At 37.8% G+C, this 19082-nt stretch overlaps 2 protein-coding genes across 12 annotated transcripts in view; one reads left to right on the top strand and one right to left on the bottom strand.

Moving 5' to 3' along the window:
• The window catches only part of LOC120900192 (protein Fe65 homolog), a 35039-nt gene that overhangs the window by 14312 nt on the left and 1645 nt on the right, over positions 1 to 19082 (bottom strand). For 3 of the 11 annotated variants that reach the window (XM_040306877.1, XM_040306874.1, XM_040306867.1), the window contains exons 1-3: positions 11208 to 11323; positions 9112 to 9532; positions 4318 to 4372 (exon numbers count right to left, since the gene is read on the bottom strand). The gene's annotated coding sequence lies outside the window, so the exon portion shown is untranslated. Of the gene's footprint in view, positions 1 to 4317; positions 4373 to 9111; positions 9533 to 9985; positions 10005 to 11107; positions 11324 to 16553; positions 16607 to 19082 lie in introns of those variants that run through there. The other 8 variants (XM_040306879.1, XM_040306873.1, XM_040306878.1 and 5 more) reach the window with 6 other exon arrangements.
• Positions 4940 to 6737, top strand: LOC120900193 (thymidylate synthase). Its single transcript, XM_040306880.1, has 3 exons — positions 4940 to 5398; positions 5478 to 5824; positions 5891 to 6737. The coding sequence occupies exons 1-3, from the start codon at positions 5047 to 5049 to the stop codon at positions 6098 to 6100; spliced, it is 909 nt and encodes a 302-aa protein (XP_040162814.1). The 5' UTR covers positions 4940 to 5046; the 3' UTR covers positions 6101 to 6737.

A 19082-nucleotide genomic window follows, 5' to 3' on the forward strand; every position in this document is an offset into this window, starting at 1 on the left:
AATTCTCTCCGACATTTTGCAAAAGCTCTCCTTGGGGGAAGCTTTTCGGTGCATGTACGTTTGCCTGCTCCACTAACTCGTGCTATTTTACTGCACGATTCGTTGTGTTTTCTTACCCAAAACACATCTGAAATTTTTGTGTGCACTCTCAGTGGATGCTCGGAAATGGTTTATGATGAGTCTGCTAATCCTTCTCCAAACTAGAACAAATCGAACTACGTGCATGAGCCTCGGTATGGGTAAACATACTCAGGAGAAAATATTGTTGCAGTTCATGAGGGGTTTTCCGCTGAACAAGCAGCTTCGCCGGGCCAGAGTGCTGTTTCGTACACCTCTGGGGTATGATTTATGTTCAGCCCTGTTTTGTTGTTCGCCCTTAACGTGCGATTCGCTCTGGCAAACTTTTACGAGAGCATTTTATACACTGAACGTGTAGTGTGAGAGCCCGTACCGCGAAAGCTCACTACAAATGCAGAAAAAAACATGTAAAGCTACTCACGTTCGGACCGTTTCGACGCTCGGCCATGGTATGACGGGGTTTTTCCTCCTCGTCAGAAATGCGCTGGAGAATCATTTTTTATGTGCTTGCACTATTTATGCGATACTATATCATGTCTGTGAGGATTTTGGGAGTCTATGGATTTTTTTACTAATAGCTAGACATTTGTGTTCATCAGCCATTGTTCTGACGTATTGTTTCAGATACACTCTAGCCTATACTTGAAACAAGTATTTCTAATTTTGGAAACAAAAACTACTATTATTTAACATTACACAGAAAGATATAAGTTTCATGTGAAATTGTTTTGGACCACATCGTTAGCATAATCATCTACATTTTTCCCACCAGGGAACTCATTTTTACGCAAAGTTTTCTTCCGAAAAGTAAATATGTGTATTGCTACACTTCGGCGTTGCCGCTTCTTACAGTCAATCAGCTTATACCTTTTCTACCGAAATAAGGTAAGTGCAAAAGCCATGTTTTATTCATATTACATTCCGTACTATTTCCTGAAACGGAAAAAAACTTTTTACAATCTTGAAGTTTTGTCATTGTCGTGCTCGTTGTCACTTTTTCGTGTTTCGTTTCCCTGTGAAACTTACTGGTCATACAGATGGCATGTACCACGGCATAGTCGTAAGTTTGGCACAAATGCTCGGATAAAATGAGATTTGGCAAAAAAAATCAATATCCAAACCCCTAATGGAGAACGAAGCAAAATCGAACGTCATACGAACAAAACCTATCCTGGTCAGCGGTACCACCGACCTACCGGATGTTGACTCTTTTTCCATATCGTCTGGATAAAACTCTTTCTTTGTTGTAAAGTGTTTTTTTTTGTTTTCGTTGCTTCAAAATTTTCCTCCCACTTGGCAAAGGAAGGAACGTAACGTTATCATATTTCCACTGTTTTTTCCTCAATTCAATTACACCGGAAGAGTTTTTAGAAGCAAAACATACATTCATCGTGCAACAGATATCTACCAGCATATTTCGTGAAACCATATAGAAAAAAAGGTAAAGATAGGCAAGCGGAAACTCTCGGTTGGATTGCTTTAGAATCTTCAAGTTCAGGATCTTACTATTCTTGAAGGGCACAACAAAAGAAACACAATGTTCGTTATGATAAAAAAGGCGCAACAGCACTACTCACAATGAGAGTGGACATCCATTTTTTATCACTTTAGAAGGTATTGATGTGTGTAGAGGGTTCTTTGCACGAGAAGATCAATTTATTCTACTAGATATGTTGCGGAAAACGTTTCTTTTGAACATATCTTTTGGCATTTGCCGTCAGATGGATGGACAACAATAAAAAATGATGTTCAAAATTGCCCAAAATTGAACAATTGCCAAAAATTGCAACATATTGCTACAGCAATACACAGCCACGGGCACGGCTGCGAAATTGGAATACAAATTGGCTTGGCAGATATTCAAATCAAGCATCGAGCAACATGGCATTAACAAGGTGTACGGTTGCTCGGTAACTCCTGCTGTGAGTTGATCATCCGAATGATTGAAGAGGACATGCGATTTATGACCACGCTGTTATCCGTGCATCATGCTAATTGTTAGGATAACTCAATGTAAGTAAGATTACATTAACTTACATTGGCGTAAAATATTCAAGTCAATAAATTCCCAATAATTAGCTAAACATCTTTGTTTGTCAAAACCAGCATAGTTATTTAAGATTCTTCTTCGCTCCGGGCTCATATTTAATTTATATGGATCAAGAAAATAGCAATTGACCGAATAAATGTTGCATTAGTCATAGCTAACAATGCTTCGTGAAAAGTATTCTTTATCAACCTCGCTGGCACTTGGCTGTTCGTCACATGCCATACCGGACTATGAAGGTCACCGTTCGCTCCCACGTGCATTGCAATCTTGGTGGTAGTGGCAAAGCAAAACGTTTTATCCTTCACCTTCTCGTCCTTTCTCGTTCATCCTACTTTCGGTTGGTGTTGGTCAGTCTTACTCATTTCCATTCGACCACGCGCTATCACCCACGCGACACCAGGTTCGATCGATATTTGGAATGCCCGATACTAAATGACCTTGAACACTACGAGCTAACCTCATAACGTTGCCAACATGCCAGAAAAGTGTAACGGAGGCAAGGTTTTAACGGAGCGGAGAAGCGTAGCCTTGCATTGGCGCCTTTATGTCTGGAATCGATCCAGTAGGGCTCCATGACTCCATCAACTCATATACAATCAACTTGTACTTTGTAGTACAGCACTTAGAAAGTCTTACCAATATGCTAGCTAATGATAATGGTATTAGAGCATTGTTTTATTCATTAATTCTGAAACTGTATGATTCGGCCAAGTCACGAAACAAAATATGATTTTTAGGAAAATATTATACCTAGCATACCTAAACTGATTTATAATAAAAGAAAAGACATGTTTACTATTATTTTTTTTTACCAATGCACAACAGTTCCCGTTTTTATATGGTAGCTTTGCCAAATTAATCAACATAAGCAAAATAGTAATTAAGTCTATAACTTGCCTCATATTGCTACTTTACTGCTACACCCATTGGAGTTTGGAAAGTTTTTGCTTCTCTCAACATACATGACATTTGCTTGTAAATTAATACTGGCCAATAATCCATCCACGGATCCAGTGACCCATCGCTCCATGCCACAAAGAAAAAGTACACGCTAAGCAACCAACCTTGCAGCAATAAAAATATTTGTACTTCGTAACGACTCCTCTCCATTACGACGTTCCTGTGTACATGAGGTTTTATGACCTGACTCATTGATGTTTATATGCGCAGGTTCGCTTTTTTTTTTGCTTGTTAACAATCCTGCAAGCCCGTTCCAGGGGAGTAGTGCTGTTTTGCTGTGAAGTTTGTGCAAATGTATCCTTTTTCCCTTTAAGCATCTATTGCCGTCTTCGAACGATCGCGGATTTTTTCGCTCTTTCCAGCACATTCTAAGCAGTAAACGAACGTAATAGAATGTTACGCTTTCGCTAGCCTTCTTTTTTGCGAAGCGTGTGCCTTGCAGTGAATATTTCATGTATGGCCCTTCCGTATGTCCCTTAAAATAGAAGCGGACATCTTGGGTCGCAAATATTTTATGGAACGAACATTCTGCAGTGAAGCATGGTATCATTCCTCAACTTTTGTAAAAGCTGTAACACATTGTTGTAAGTAAATAGACAGGAAATCTGTAGCTGCAATGTATCTTGCAGTAAATTCAGCTATGAGAATCCAATCTCGCGTTATATTATTCGCATAACATTAGATAATATAATATAACATAATATAATGTTCGTAATATTTTTTTCGTTACAGCATTTTATGTAAACAATTCAATTTGAAAATGCGCGCAAGTTCTGTTGACTCGGGAGCAAAATGTCCCTCAGCTGAATTCTGGAGCTAAACATGTTTAGCTAGACATAAAAATGCATTGCCCATAGTCAGGACTGACTCTCCTGCTATAAGTAAACCAAACAAGTCAATGAAAGCCACAGCAAACTAGGTCAATGCAAAGCTAGATTATTGCACCAAATAAGAAGAAGAGACATATATTCACATACTTTTTTCACATATTTGTTATGTGATTACTATGAAACTCTCAACCAGTGAGGTGTTCGGTAAAATACTTAATAATGCCACCTACCAGCCGTTACCGGTAGTTGAATAAATAATTATTATGTCAATGCAATTAAATGCATGAAATTATGAACAAAACAATAAAATAATCATATAGTATTTTTTTTTTTGGTTAATAGATCTAACCGTTTTTATATAAATACAAATCATTTAAAACCGTCATTTATAGTACTCACCATCTATCAGGATTTTGTCAGAAGTTGAATGCTAGTAATGATTTAGGATGCATCTCTGTAATGAAATTATAAGAAAACCAATCCCAGAATGATTAATGAGCAGTTCATCTTGTGAACAATGTAATTTAAAATTTTGGATTGAAATGAAGTATGTAAAAAATATATATGGCGGTCTTGTTTCATAGTTAAACCTGAAATGGTCTTAAAATTATGCTTAACGATAGTGGTTTTGAATTCAACACACAAACGAACAGAAGTTCAGATGAATCTTCAAGATTGAACTGAAAAATAATGTTTATTGGATGTATCTCTATTAGCTTAATATTGGTTAGGTTTTTAATGTACATAAATGAAGTTGCATGCAAAATTATTCCAAGCTGCTTTTTTGAAGTTGCCATAAAACTTCAGCAGCTATAAAATGCACAGTGGGTTTTCCAGCTACTCATGGGGATGGAAAATATATGTTACAACACAAATGCTACTTTAAAATAAGTTTATATAAGTATTATACTAAATACTATTCGATAAACATGAATATAAAATTTTACATATTTTTATATGAACATTTTTGAATAATTAGAATTAAATGACCACACTGTAGCGTAGCTGTCAAACCAAGTCAAATGGCGCCAAATCAATTGTGATTCATTACATCGTTTGCCTTTTGTCAACATACAAAACCAGATACAGCGCAAATATAATTAAATTCCAGTGTTTTTCTCGGTAATAATGGAAGGCGAAAACGGAAATGTCGTCAATAAAGACAATGGCAATGAAGAGGAACAAGCATATTTGCAGTTAATTCGTGACATTATCAATAAAGGAAGCAAACGCCTCGACCGCACGGGTGTTGGTACCTTGTCGATATTTGGAGCCCAGATGCGATTTAGTCTACGAGACGGGATCATACCGTTGTTAACAACGAAAAAGGTATTTTTTAGAGGAGTGGCCGAAGAACTACTTTGGTTTATCAAGGGCTCGACGAATGTCAAAGATTTGCAAGCAAAGGGAGTACGCATTTGGGATGGTAACAGCACTCGAGAGTATCTGGATTTGTGCGGCTTCACCGATCGTGAGGAAGGTAAATATGTTCTTGTTATTGCGAAAAGAGCACACGTTTTGTGTAAAACTTATTTTATACGTTGTTCCTCTTGTTGTAGGGGATTTGGGCCCGGTATATGGGTTTCAGTGGCGCCACTTTGGTGCCACCTACAAAACATGCCACGACGATTACACAGGTCAGGGAATAGATCAGCTGGCTGAAGTGATCGAAAAAATTAAGAACAATCCCTACGATCGTCGAATCATCATGTGCGCTTGGAATCCTTCTGATATTCCTAACATGGCACTACCGCCATGCCACTGCTTGGCACAGTTTTTCGTTAGTGATGGAGAGCTGTCGTGTCAGATGTATCAACGTTCGGCTGACGTAGGTCTGGGCGTGCCCTTTAACATTGCCAGCTACTCCTTGCTGACCCACATGATCGCGCATGTCACCGGACTAAAGGTAAGATTATATTGTCTGTTAGAATATTGATGGGTACAATCATGCAAATCTTTTCAATGTTTTCAGGCAGGAGAGTTTATCCATACCACCGGCGACACTCACATTTATTTGAATCACGTCGATGGCTTGCGTGAGCAAATAGAAAGGACGCCCACAAAATTCCCAACACTCGTTTTTAAACGAAAGGTAGAATCAATTGACGATTTTACCTATGACGATTTTGAAATCATGAATTACAACCCCCAGTCTGCGATAAAAATGAAGATGGCAGTTTAAGAAAGATCGTCTAAAAGTTTCACAGAAAAAATCCGATAATTTGCTAATTGAATCTGTTTGGAAATGTCTATTGACACACTAGATCGTCTCATTCATGCACTGGTTCTCTTTCCCGGATGATTAATTCTTTTGATGTCCATAAAATACTTGAAGTAATTTCAATGAAGCAATTTTAACTATGTTCAATTTATACTTTATATACACACAATATTGTCCATTATGTTTCATTAATTTTTAAGGGCACAAAATAGACTGTCGCGCAAATTAAAGACATTTTCTAACACTTATCTTATTTGTTTCTATACCAGTCTCAAATGTGGGATTGGAAATGATCAACAACAATAATTAGAAATAATATACTAAAGCTAAAAGATGAATCCAAATCATTCCTGTCACACTACTTTTTGTAAGAGTTTACAGGATATTTATCATAAAGATTTTATTTGCAGCACTGCATTAATTTATACTGAAACTAAGATGTTTTTGGTCTCAAATTTAATTATTGATAAATTTATATCATTAAACTACGGATATCATTAAAAACAGGGTAGACTTTATAAAAAAAACATGACTGTCCAAATGAATAAGCACTTCTTCTAAAAATCAATAAAATTACCATGTTTGTCAGAAAAATGTATATTCGAGGAATTTTTATACAGCGAATTAGGTCGGGTAGTACCATACTACCATTTCCAACGTAGAGAACAAAATCTCCTCCCCGGAATTCTATCACTGCCGGACGGGAAATTGAACATTACTTACTGATTGATATTACACAGAAACATGCATTTGAATGCCATACGAAATATAAAAGAACTAAGTGGTAAACAGAAGAAATTTCCGGTTTTTACCATATTTTTGTCTCATGTTGTCTCTTGCCTGCGAGCATACTATTGATGTATTAGGGTACGTACTTGTGTATCATTCAACATATTAAAGGGGCATTTGCAATGAATCGTAGATGATCATTTATTTATGACATAAATGAGTTCATTCCTATGATAGATACTTTCGTATTGATTGCTCTTGAGGATGGATAGAATGCTACCAGCAAGGAAAAGGTCTAATACAACCTTGGGACATAAAGAAACCAACACAATTTGCTTTCCATTGGAGCCATCATTAACATAAATCAGAGCTGTAGCTATTAAATGTGCCTTTTTACTGTGGTCATAAGGTTGTGACTATGATTTATTTAACGAAGCAATAGTTGATAAATTTCGAGTAATAGAAAATTTACAGTCACATTCATTGGAAACTCTACATGTCTAGTCTAGTTAATTGGAAAATTTACTACTCTCCCTTTCGGACCGGCGGTTTCGGACACTCCAAAAGGCAGGCCAAGACCGCAAAGCGGTTGTAGCGCCGGATAAACCTAAACCTAAACTACTCTCCCTTTACATTTATACATTTATCTTTATTGATTTGGCTTTACAAGAATACCTGAAAATACTGAAGTTCAAACTTGGTGTGATGAACCTGTTGCGAAACCATGGTAGATGAGAAATATTTATTTAAAAAGATTTTAAAATTCTATAGAAAGTGGCAAATTGAGGTAGCATGAAAGAATTAAACATAACATTTCGTTCTATTTTTCAACAACATGCAAAAATGAATAGACTTATGCATTAATGCAATTTTGAAGAAGATTATCACCTTTTCCTAAAAATACTATTTTTCTTCTTCTTTTGGCTCAACAACCGTTGTCGGTCAAGGCCTGCCTCTGTACCACTTACTTGTGGAATTGGCTTTCAGTGACTAATTAATCCCCCCATAGTAGGATAGTCAGTCCTACACGTATGGCGGCACGGTCCATTTGGGGCTTGAACCCATGACGGGCATGTTATTAAGTCGTACGAGTTGACGGCTGTACTACGAGACTGGCCTACTCTATTAAAAATACTATTACAATAGTTTAAAACAACTTATATTAAAAATGAGCTGTTTTCATTGGATACATAAGCATTGGATAATCATACAAATTTTAATGCTTGGTTTATTTATGTAACCCTTTACAGAAATGTTTTTCATGTTTTCATTTAGAATTTATATGCATTACTGATTTAATACATATAATTATTACTTCAGATTACAGTGGAACCCTGAATAACGAGTTTAATCCGTTCCAGTGACTTACTCGATATGCTGGAGACTCTTCTCCATATAATTTGTACGATCATTGATCCATTTCCTTGAAAAAGTGATCGATTGATTTAGTTTTTTTTAACATTTTCCGAGTTAGACAAATGCCATTGAAGAGCCACAGCTTCACCCGGATGATACTTGCAGACATAAGAGGAAACAATTCCACGTCACTAATGGTATTGCTGCAAAATAATAATTATGCCAAATAATAGTTTATGTCTAGTAAGACTTAGCAATTAGACATTTCCTGCAAAAATTTTTTTTTCTAAAATAATCCAATTTCATCTCAATGGATTTTTTTTGTGGAAAATATTCTCCAACACGAATTAAGATACCAATAAATACATTGGCATCAAATCTACAACACACTTGTATAACTAAATGGCAGCAATCGGTAGATCATGTGTATCTAAGTATCGAAGTGGAAGAAATTCTTGATACTATATCACAAACATGTGCAAAAACTTTCGTGTTTTGTTTTTCCTGGATATAGTTTTGTATTCAAAAATTATTAGTATCAAAACACAAATTATATTGCACGTTATGCGAGATTTACTTGTTTATAGAGAGGTATTTGAGTATTTAAATTTACTCGTTACGCAAAAAAAAACGTTACAAGAGGTACTCGTTCTGAGGAGCTTTACTGCATTTGTACTGTACTGTACTATAAATGCTAAATATAAATACCAAATTATTTATGTAAATGCATTTAGGAATAGCACAGTTTGTATTGAAATGGACATGATATAAAATTCGTATAGCAATATTTGTTTTAGTTCCCCGAGTTTCTTATTACCCAGATTTTACTGCAGTACATAATACAAGTCCAAAGCAGTATTAAAAATTCTATTAAAAAGTATACATACCTTAAAGAAGATTCAATACAATCCTCTCATAGTTTCTCTATTACAAAAGCTGTACTCGTTCCTTGCACGTTTAAGTAGCATTTCAAATATCTGCAGACTGTTTTGTGTCTTAATTGTTTCTTTACACTCTTGCACGATTAATGATTTTGAGCGATTTCTGTGTGTTTTATTGTTGCATAAGCATTTGAACGTGTTTTTTTAGGTTAAAATTTGTAACTGCTCAACACAATAAATAATAAATGGATCACAATTCCGTCAGATCACTTTCACAACAAATTGTTTTGATTGATTTTTGGTGGGATATTGGTGGTTTTTTTGGTTGCGGTCCATACTATGTCACAATTTTACAATAATTAAAAATGGCTACACACTTTTTTAAAACCAATAAACGGTACTATTCCGCGTCACTTATTTTCTAAAACTATAATAAAAATGCATATGTAGTTCATATTCAACATTTCATTTTTAAGCTAAAAGAAAATTATTACTCATTTCTACCGTCTAAACAATATCTCTTTTTCTAAAAGTCTCCTCTCAATTTATGATTATTAAAAAAAATGTTCAATAATCATTGTCAATCAATCAATCAATCAATTATTATGTCAAAAACGAAAACTTGCAAGAGTTTTACTTTTCGTTAAAAAACACTAACAATAAATATATTAAAAAAAATTGTAAGAATATTTGCAATTCCATTATTCTTTATGGTAAATTAACTAGCACTGGAATTGATCACACTGCACTGAACTGCATAAAATTACATAAGCCCGCATACAATGATTATATACTGCACTTTCGTTGTATGCATTTTAGTGAACATTATTATTTTCGTTTGTTCTTATTGTGACCGATTTTGCAATTTTCCACCCAGCACCTGTATAATTCTGTTCGCATTGTGTACAAATTAGATTTTAATTATTCATCATCTTCACAACGACGTTGTCCGACCGCGGCACAGGAAAACCGCGGAAACTACCACAACCGAAACGTTGCACTGCAGCGATTGTCCGGAGCCTTTTTCTTTCCACTTTCCTTCACTCTGTCTAAAGTTTTTTTTTCAACAATATTACCAATTGTTGGTCGTACCCAGTACCAGGAAAACCTAATCAACTTTGCTCCATTTTTTTCATTTCATTTATCTCTTTTTCTCCATATATCTCTCACCTTTTTCTCGTTCTCTCTTTCTCTCTCCTCTCTCTCTCTCTCTCTTAACACACGGAATGACACACACATACTCAATCCCCTATACATACATCACGTTCTTTAGTTTGTTTTTCCTTTTTCGATTTTTTCTCTCCATCTCTTATACACCTTCTCTCTCTCTCTCAGCAGTGTTTCTCCTACTACTACGGTACCGCTACCCACCTATTGCCACTATTCTTGCCGCATCCTTTTTCAAGCGATTTTTTCACAGCATTTGAAAAAATGGCTCATTACTGCATCGCCGAAGATATGCGCGTTGTTATACGATTTGCCAGCAGAGGAGAGCACAGGTGCATTTCGGGAATCACAAGGAGTACACATCTGATGTACACAGTTCGAGGACATCGTTGTTGCAGCACACACCGGGAGGCGCCGGTTGGGACCGAAATGAGCAGTGTGGGGAAATATATTAAACCTTGGAATACATTTTCCACTGTATTTCACTACTATTTGGTAACAGTTTGGTGTACAATTTTACCTTCATGGTAAAAACTTGTCTACTTCATCAAGTTATGAAACAGCCCCCAATCCGTTCTCGTATATGAACACAATAAAGCACAGCACCAGGAAAACTCTATTCACTTTTATTTGGTGTTAGTAGCATTAGATCATCGAATACAAATATTATATAACACCGGACACTCGTTAAACAAACCAAGCAAGTAGTTCACTAGGCTCTCCGCTTTCGGCAATAATTCCGAGGAACCTGTTCACATGACCGAGTTGCGGGGCGAGGAAATGCATCTCCACCAAATAAATAATTTCCTGTACTGACTATGAATCGTAAACTCACGATTGTATAGTTTCCGCCTAACTTCGAACATCGAACAACGAGTAGATCAGAGATGTATGACCAACACAATAAGTAAGCTATAAAACATCATTTTCCTCACTTGCAAAACACTGTCCTTCACTCTTCGGCGACAGAGCGCGGACGGTAGTACACCTCTCCACTACAAACGCTGATATCCTTTTGAACTCAGTTGCACATCACGAACCTACTAGCTCCGCCCGAGAACATACCCGAACAAGACACACGCACCATCATAGCAAACCAGTTTTTCACCACGTTTGCTAGTGTTCGTGTATATGAGAGAATGTTAGAGAGAATGGGTGTTTGTGTGTGTGTAAAAGAGAGATAGAGAGAAAGCGAGCCAAATCACGAGAGAGAGAGCGAGAAAACTTCGAAGAAAAACTGCGCAGGATACAAACCACCGAACCCCCGAACAAATGACGTCAAGTCTGTGCTTATTCAACTCATTTTGAATTTCTACACTCGTCTAAAGCAGTTATTTTTGCGCGATGTCGCAACTTGTTGGAAAAGTATTTAAGTATTTATAAAAAGAAAACATTGTCTACCGAAGCAGCCAGAACAACCTTCTATACCAACGTTATGTCGTCAATGCTGCAAACATTTCTTATTTTCCTCCATTTCCTACAGCCATTGGCCGCATCGATACAATCGACAACCTACGGCAAACCCATGGAATGTCGTACGCAAATCAGAACGATTACACCAATACTATCTTCGAACGGTTGGCCGTACTCGTGGCACCTGTCGCAATTGATCCTTTGCACTTGATGTGGAATAAAAATGCATCGCTTTTCCTTCGTTTTATCTACCATCGCTTGTCATACGCAATATGCTACGGAATGCCGCGAATTTTCCCATGGGGAAAAGTAAGCAAATGAACAGTTCACTAGCGCATACTGACACATGTGCCGGTATTACAATTCATGGCTTACTATGTACTTACTAACGGCATACTTAATGCCTTGCTACTGCTTGCGTTTAATATGGTCGTACATTTTCAACACTAGTTTAGCTGCTTTCTTTTCAGAGGGATTGAGGTACATTCGTCCAATGATGTTTCCACATGCACCGGTATTGAAGGACTATCAACACGACAGCTGTTTGTGTGGGTGTTAAAATATATGTAATTTCTCTTGGTATTGGTGCTTTCGTATCGGTAGGTGGCGAAGGATGACTCATTGTTTCGCTTTTACCGTCCTCCCCAATGTATTCTCGACCTCCTCTTCACGGTTGCGATAAGCGCAAGAACCTCGTGCAGCCATGCGAAGGACAACTTGGAGGGCAGCTTTATTTATTTATTTTTTATTTTTTTGGTGGTGACTAGACGTAAATAAACCAAACTGAAGTGGCTACAATTTAATTGTAATGCGATACTGACATCTTGCAGAAATCAAATGTAATACGTTTCAAAACACTTTGGGGTGTTTATTTGTAAGAAATATGTACAAATAGGGCCATTACTTTATATCAATAATATTTGTTACGAGTTGGAACTATACGTTTGTTCTAAACAAAAACAACATAGCAGTACAGCATAACACCACAATCCTGTGTTAGGTTCTTACTTTACTATGGATAAGCATTTTATTAAGTCTTGTTTGGATACAATTATAAAGAAACATTAGCAATAGTGAAAACAATTATGAGGCCTCCCAACAACGCACTAAGGGCTGAAATGAAATAAGTGTAAGGGGAACTTAAAAAACAAAAAAGCAATACACATACATAAGGCTTCATGGCCACACAACAATGATAGAATGATGGCGATTGTTGAAAACATGACATTTTCTCGTCCGTGTTACTTATTCATGTGCCGGTTCAGTGCTGGGTTCAATCGAAACGATGTCATTAGTGTCACAATTGTTCGTTAGTTTAATCGTTCGTAAAATTCATTTGATGCAAAAGCGGTCGATATTGTTCCTGATAGATAGCAGTAGTTAGGAAGCCCTAGAAACACCCTTCATAATGAGCAGGGATTGTTAATTAAAATAAATCAATCGAATGGATATTACTCATATGTTGTTATTTAGCTGATTCTCCAGTAATATTACTGTTTTAATAAAAACCCATTTGTTTATAGGCCCCCAAAAAATGAATTACTTAAATCAAAGTTTATGGGTTGGGTTTTCGGATTTCGTGCCCTGGTGCACATTATCGCACGCAACGTTCAAGTGCCGATTGAACAATTAGGCTAAATACCTTTTGATTTTCTTTTCCACTGCTAAACGCACTTATTGTATGTTAGCAATAGTTCCAGTGATTTGACTGGGAGCAGAAAGTGTGATTGGTGAACTTTTGATGATTTTGTTTTCCTCCTTAAAGCTACCAGTCGCCTTTAGGAAAATGGGCGCCCTAAAATGTTAAATAGAAATGGAGAGTATGCATACCAACTTGGCTCAATCTTACTGTTCAAACACACCGATATCTTCACACTGGACGTATTTGAATGCATAATTAAGTAGCACACAAACGTTGCCCACCAAACAAAGAATGAAGAAGAAAAAAACAGTAATCAGACCAGGGCAGGATGAACCTGACCAGTGGTAAGAATCGGAATGGTTCCCCTTGAGCCTGCAGACCCGCTCGCAAGCCACAGTGGCCGGAAACTGTGTGGACATAAAGCTCAATTAAAATGGCAGCAGCTGGAAGCAACCAGCCCAAAGGTGTAACGGATATAGTGTACTCTAACCATATACTCCAAATTGATTGGCGACCTGCGATGGGGTTTGTTGTTGCCCAACGGAACAAAGGTACCAAATGTTGCGCTTGGGTGAAGTTGCTCAATAATTGCCCAACGGAAGCAGAGGCGAAAAACACACAAAACAAAAGAACTGCTGCAATATTCTTGTTTGTGATGTGCAGTAACTTTTCGTGCCGTTGTGGCTTAAGATTAGACAGCAGCATACGGACACACCAATGGTACGAAAAATGAAAGCAGCACAAAGGAGCGAAAAACAGGTAAACGCAAGAAGGTGGAAAATTCAGGACAATCACTGCGGCGAACAAGAGCAATAACAGTAAACTAATCCATGGCATTTGTTTTCATTTCAGTCGCAATCGTGCCCAAAAGCTGAAAATGCCACGAATTCTTAAGATTCTTCCAACACTTGGAAAGCGCATTGGGCAAGAATGCGTGGTGTAAGGTAGCTTTTGCCTTTATTTATGGTGTGTTTTGCTTCCTTTTTAGTTACTCATCATCTGATATCACATCCTTTGCTTGGTTGCGTTGTGTGTATCTTATGAGCTGTGTGTATACGCTATATAGTGCGGACTCTTCGTCATATCGAGATCTAAACAAACGATCTATGGATTATGTTAATCGATGGTTTAGCAAACTTCCTAACACCACTGATTATGCCAACTTTTGTATTTCATAATCTTAATGTAATATCCAAATTACAACTGAATTACCACAGGCGAGTGGTACCCTGTCTCAGCTGTTGTACGCACGCTATTACAATATCTTAGCCACTCTGGCTTCAAATCCAACTCAATGTTGAGTTTAAAGTGCAGTGGAACTTTGTTCTAGAATCCGATGTACCTCGCACGTCACAAGATAATATGTTGTTCGGTAGTGGTGCTGCGTTTTATTACCACTTTTGTTGGTCGCATATCTCAAATCGTTAAGAATTCTATACTAAGTTTTGTACTGCATGAATTTTTCAATTGATTCTTTTTCCAAAACCAAACAAACCAGCTGGCACCTCTTGCAGCTTCTTTCTGTTTTGTATGATCACTAGTGGCTAGTATTAAATCATCTCTAAACTAAACATTACTACGACATTGTGTAATGGAGATGTTGGCATTCGAAGCATTACAGATCTTGTTCAGGACACAGTACAAGTTTACGAAAAACAGGCAATGATCACATCTTTGTACGTAAAAAAATGAGTTCAATAGCAAGAGATTCCCATTCCAATTCATGACGCCCTTAGAAGCTACTTTCAGAATCAAATGATCGTCTTTTCTCTCTCTTTTTTGTGCCATTCAAATTTCATATACTCATTTTGTAGGGTTCCTTTGTGTATGGATGGAGGATGTCCTGAAACTCATTTCGTGCAAATCACCAATAGTTATTTACAAATTGGGAACCACAAATTTACTTGCGAATCGGGATACTTTCTGCACTGCTTTTGTGCCAACTAACTAGACAAATATCTTAGATGATGCTGAAATAGATTAAACGCAGAACAATTGAGCAACTATTTTGGACACTACGTGAGGTGGCCACACCGAATGGCATCCTATGTCGAAGCGTGAACCAAGGATTTCATCTGTCACGGGCTTTCAATTAATTAGTTTTTTTCCCCTCCATGCTAACGCCTCCAGGTGATGGGATCTTCTTCGAGGCTGCACTACACCGACTGGGGAGAGATCACGTTCTTGTACGATTGCCCTTGGTTTGCTGAGCTAAGCTATAGGCGCATGACAACAAACGCCCCATCAACGTGGATAACAAAGCCTTTATAAACAAAGCCATTTATGAACTTGGCTATATGTGACTGATTGATGTAGATGAGATGAGGATATTACAGGGTTTTCCAAATCACTTTCGAACGTGCACATAATTATTCACCATCTCCAAGATATTTTTCGACAACTGTCAAATGTTGTATTTGACTCATAATGAAATTTCAGCTTTTACACCAAGAGCTGCCAAACTCAATCCAGCGTGAGATTTGTTGAAAATCATGCAGAAGAAATTATAAATTACGATGATGCAAATGAAATATCAGATTCATGTGGAATAACATCTTGCACGCGGTGTATAACAACGTTTACATTCGAAACTTGAAACTCGGAAAACCCTGTATATCTAGCTCAAACCATTTGAAATTTAAACTCATTATAGATTTAAACTCATTTTGTTGAGTTGCGCGACTTACTGTCTGTATCTTTGCTTCTAGCAACAACCCCCTTTTTAAAGATTGTCCTATTTCTTTTAATTCTTTTACTCAACGATCTACACGATCGTGTTAGCTTAACGACTAGGATTTTCAATAGCTTGATAGGTGTTGCTTTTTTCATCAATACTTTTGATCAATCGTCTAGTGAAACCGACTAACAAAATTACCTTCGAATCAGAATAAACTGCAGGCGAACCTTATCTTGTCAGTGGACGTAACACATTTCTATTTCAAATGAGACTAGCCGTTTCAATAAATCCATTCTATCCTACGTTAATTTGACGTAACGTGCAGTGCAATCATTTGAAGGCTATAATTTGCAAACGATTAACAAAATATGTAAAGGGTTTCTTAAAGTTATTTGAAATGAACGCAATTGTTATGTCATGCATTGAAATTTCTCATTCGGTCATAGCATTGTGCACAAAACCGCACCAGCATAACAGGCGGCCTATTACAACATATCAACAGGCCACAAAAAAGGTAAACGGGGATGGTAGGACACAAAAGTTGCTTACCTCCGCTGGAAGGAATCGTTTCAACTGATGACGCATAACAGATCCAGGTCATCCTGGGAGGGATGAGAGAAGATGAGAAGTACAATATTGTACAATTTTGTTTTCATTTCGCTTTATATTTATTCATCCCGCAAGAGTGCGCTGCCGCTAGCGTAACACACGGCTGCAAACATAATCCTGTGCCGTCTGCTCGCAGCGCAACACACTACGCAACACAACGTAAGCTCGTAAGAAATGCAAAAAAAAACTGTGGAAAAAACAGAATCACAATCACTCTAGGAGACGAACGTGGATGGTTCGGAAATGGAGACATTTGGGACATGTCGTAAGAAAGACACAAGTTCTAGTTTGCGTGAAAGGACACCTCCCCAAGGGAAGGAAATGTTTCCTTCCCGTACTGTGTACAGCTGCCGTTGTTGGTGCGTTAGTCAGGGCAGCGGTACCGCGTGGTAGATGTTTGTATTTCATGAATATATTTATTTCTTGTTGGATCAGACAACTTACCCAAGGCGCCGATGTGGATTCGCCACTGCTCTAGGCCACAAAACATACAGCCCGGCCAACTCAACTCTACTCTACTATCATTATAACAAAAAATTGCTAGCAAAAATGAGTTTCAAGTAATGCATTCGCTCCATGGTCGGGGGTCTATTAGTAATATGCTAGAGTGCAATGTGGTTTGCTTCGGTTTAAAACTCGATTTGTTTTCATTACATTGCAAATGTATCGTTATTGCTTGGGCGTGTTGAGTTTAAACGGGAATATATCTCCTTACATCTTGTTTACTGGTCACCCAACGGAATGGGAAGACCAAATTACGAACATTATTCTCCTCTAAACTATCCTCCAGTCTGAAAGCGTGAGCAACGTCGTTTAGTGGGTTGTGGGCAGTCCGTAGCATCAATTGGTGTTTTTTTTTTTTGTTGCCAGTTGAAATACCACTTGAATCTCAATTTAGCCTAAAACCTGACGATTTGCGATGCATCGCTCGGTTAAAGGTTGCATACTAAATTGAAGTAATCGAACCTTAAGCGATTTCTACGGTGCAAACCCATACCGAGAGCAACACGAAGCAGTTTGAATTTCGACCAATCTAAACGGAACCATGCCAGGCCCTGTGCACTTGATGTCTTGCTCCTTGGGATCTTTTTTCGGCGATATCATCCACATTTTATGCCTGCAGTGAAGTCGGTTGCCACTACTACGGATGCTGCTACTGCTGCTGCTGCTGCTAAGCGAACCACACTACACTCGTCCGAACGTTACACACAATCAGTAAGCACTTTACCTGTTTGCCCGTAGAACCTTCAGCGGAACGAGCTTTCAACAACCCCGCACCTTGGACCGATGCCAATCGTATAAGGGAAGTTGGCACGCTAGAAGGTGCTGCATTCACCTGGTTAATATAATAGGAGGTGGTGGAATTATTCCAGTTGGTACGCGGCTCAAGTATTCCACGAACGTGTCGGCAAGAGTTTAAATTGGAAGTGCAGCAAACGTACGGTTGCTGCTTCTATGACCGCCACATTTGCTAGCAAACTAGAACAGATTTCACGCGGTCCAGTTTGCGCGCTAATGAAAATTTACTGACAGTAATATTTCCTATCACCGCTGATTCATAGCTGTGTGAAAACTTTTTCAACTGAGCACATTGCTGGTTTAGCTTTCGGGAAGCTCAATCATTGTTCAATATTTATGTGCCAATGTCCCTATGGAAGCTTTTCGATTAGTAGTGGCATTGCAGTATACGTAAAAGCATTTATACAAAATCACCCATCAGTGGTGTTGTTAAGGATGCGTTTACTAGAACCAACCCAACTGAGCTTTAGGAAAATAAACCAGGGCGACAGGACAATCTTTGTTGCACCGTAACTGAACTGCAATTGCATGAAAAACATTTTCATTAAAACATAAAAACTAAATCCAGCTTAACGTTGGCTCGTCTGGTATGAGCTGGTATACAAGACTGATGCCGTCTATCCCTGCTGGATACTTTGTAACAGCGGTATTGCTTTTCCGTTCAAACATGATCCACTACAAGCATTCCGATGACGGAAACGCGTAAAGTGCACTAGAGGAAAGTAATTTACGAAACGCAAATAATGTTGCACGTACGATTCGCAACAGCTGGGCATTGTGCTCAATTCAGAGGACACAATGTCACAACGCAGTTTGTTTAATGTTGAACTTTAAATTAATGTTCTTCTAATATAGTGATTGGAGTAGGTATAGGAATACTTTCAATAGTCTTATTTTATGTCGCGCACCTAGATCTTTGCTACGTAACGACGAAAAGGTTCGGGTCAACTTTGAGCCACGTTCAATTTTTTAGGAGTAAGTGCGCCTATTTCAGTGCTCTCTAACCTGTTTTGCTTCACATCCATTGAGAGCATACATTTTGTAGTCTTTGTTCAAAGTTTTTGATCAAAAATATGTATAAATCTTATGCTAGATATACCTTTTGAAAATTTAATATTAATTGTGGGAAAAAATTGCACAATATGTATAGTAATAAGCTTATCATTTCCA

Source organism: Anopheles arabiensis, chromosome 3, assembly GCF_016920715.1.
Source record: "Anopheles arabiensis isolate DONGOLA chromosome 3, AaraD3, whole genome shotgun sequence".
In the NCBI taxonomy this organism is placed as follows: domain Eukaryota; kingdom Metazoa; phylum Arthropoda; class Insecta; order Diptera; family Culicidae; genus Anopheles; species Anopheles arabiensis.

Excerpts from the sequence above, each read along its gene's own strand:
- LOC120900193 (XM_040306880.1), top strand. The coding sequence starts at position 5,047 with ATGGAAGGCGAAAACGGAAATGTCGTCAATAAAGACAATGGCAATGAA. Across the intron at positions 5,399-5,477 it reads CTTCACCGATCGTGAGGAAG|GGGATTTGGGCCCGGTATAT; the intron begins GTAAATATGTTC and ends CTCTTGTTGTAG. Across the intron at positions 5,825-5,890 it reads CGCATGTCACCGGACTAAAG|GCAGGAGAGTTTATCCATAC; the intron begins GTAAGATTATAT and ends CAATGTTTTCAG.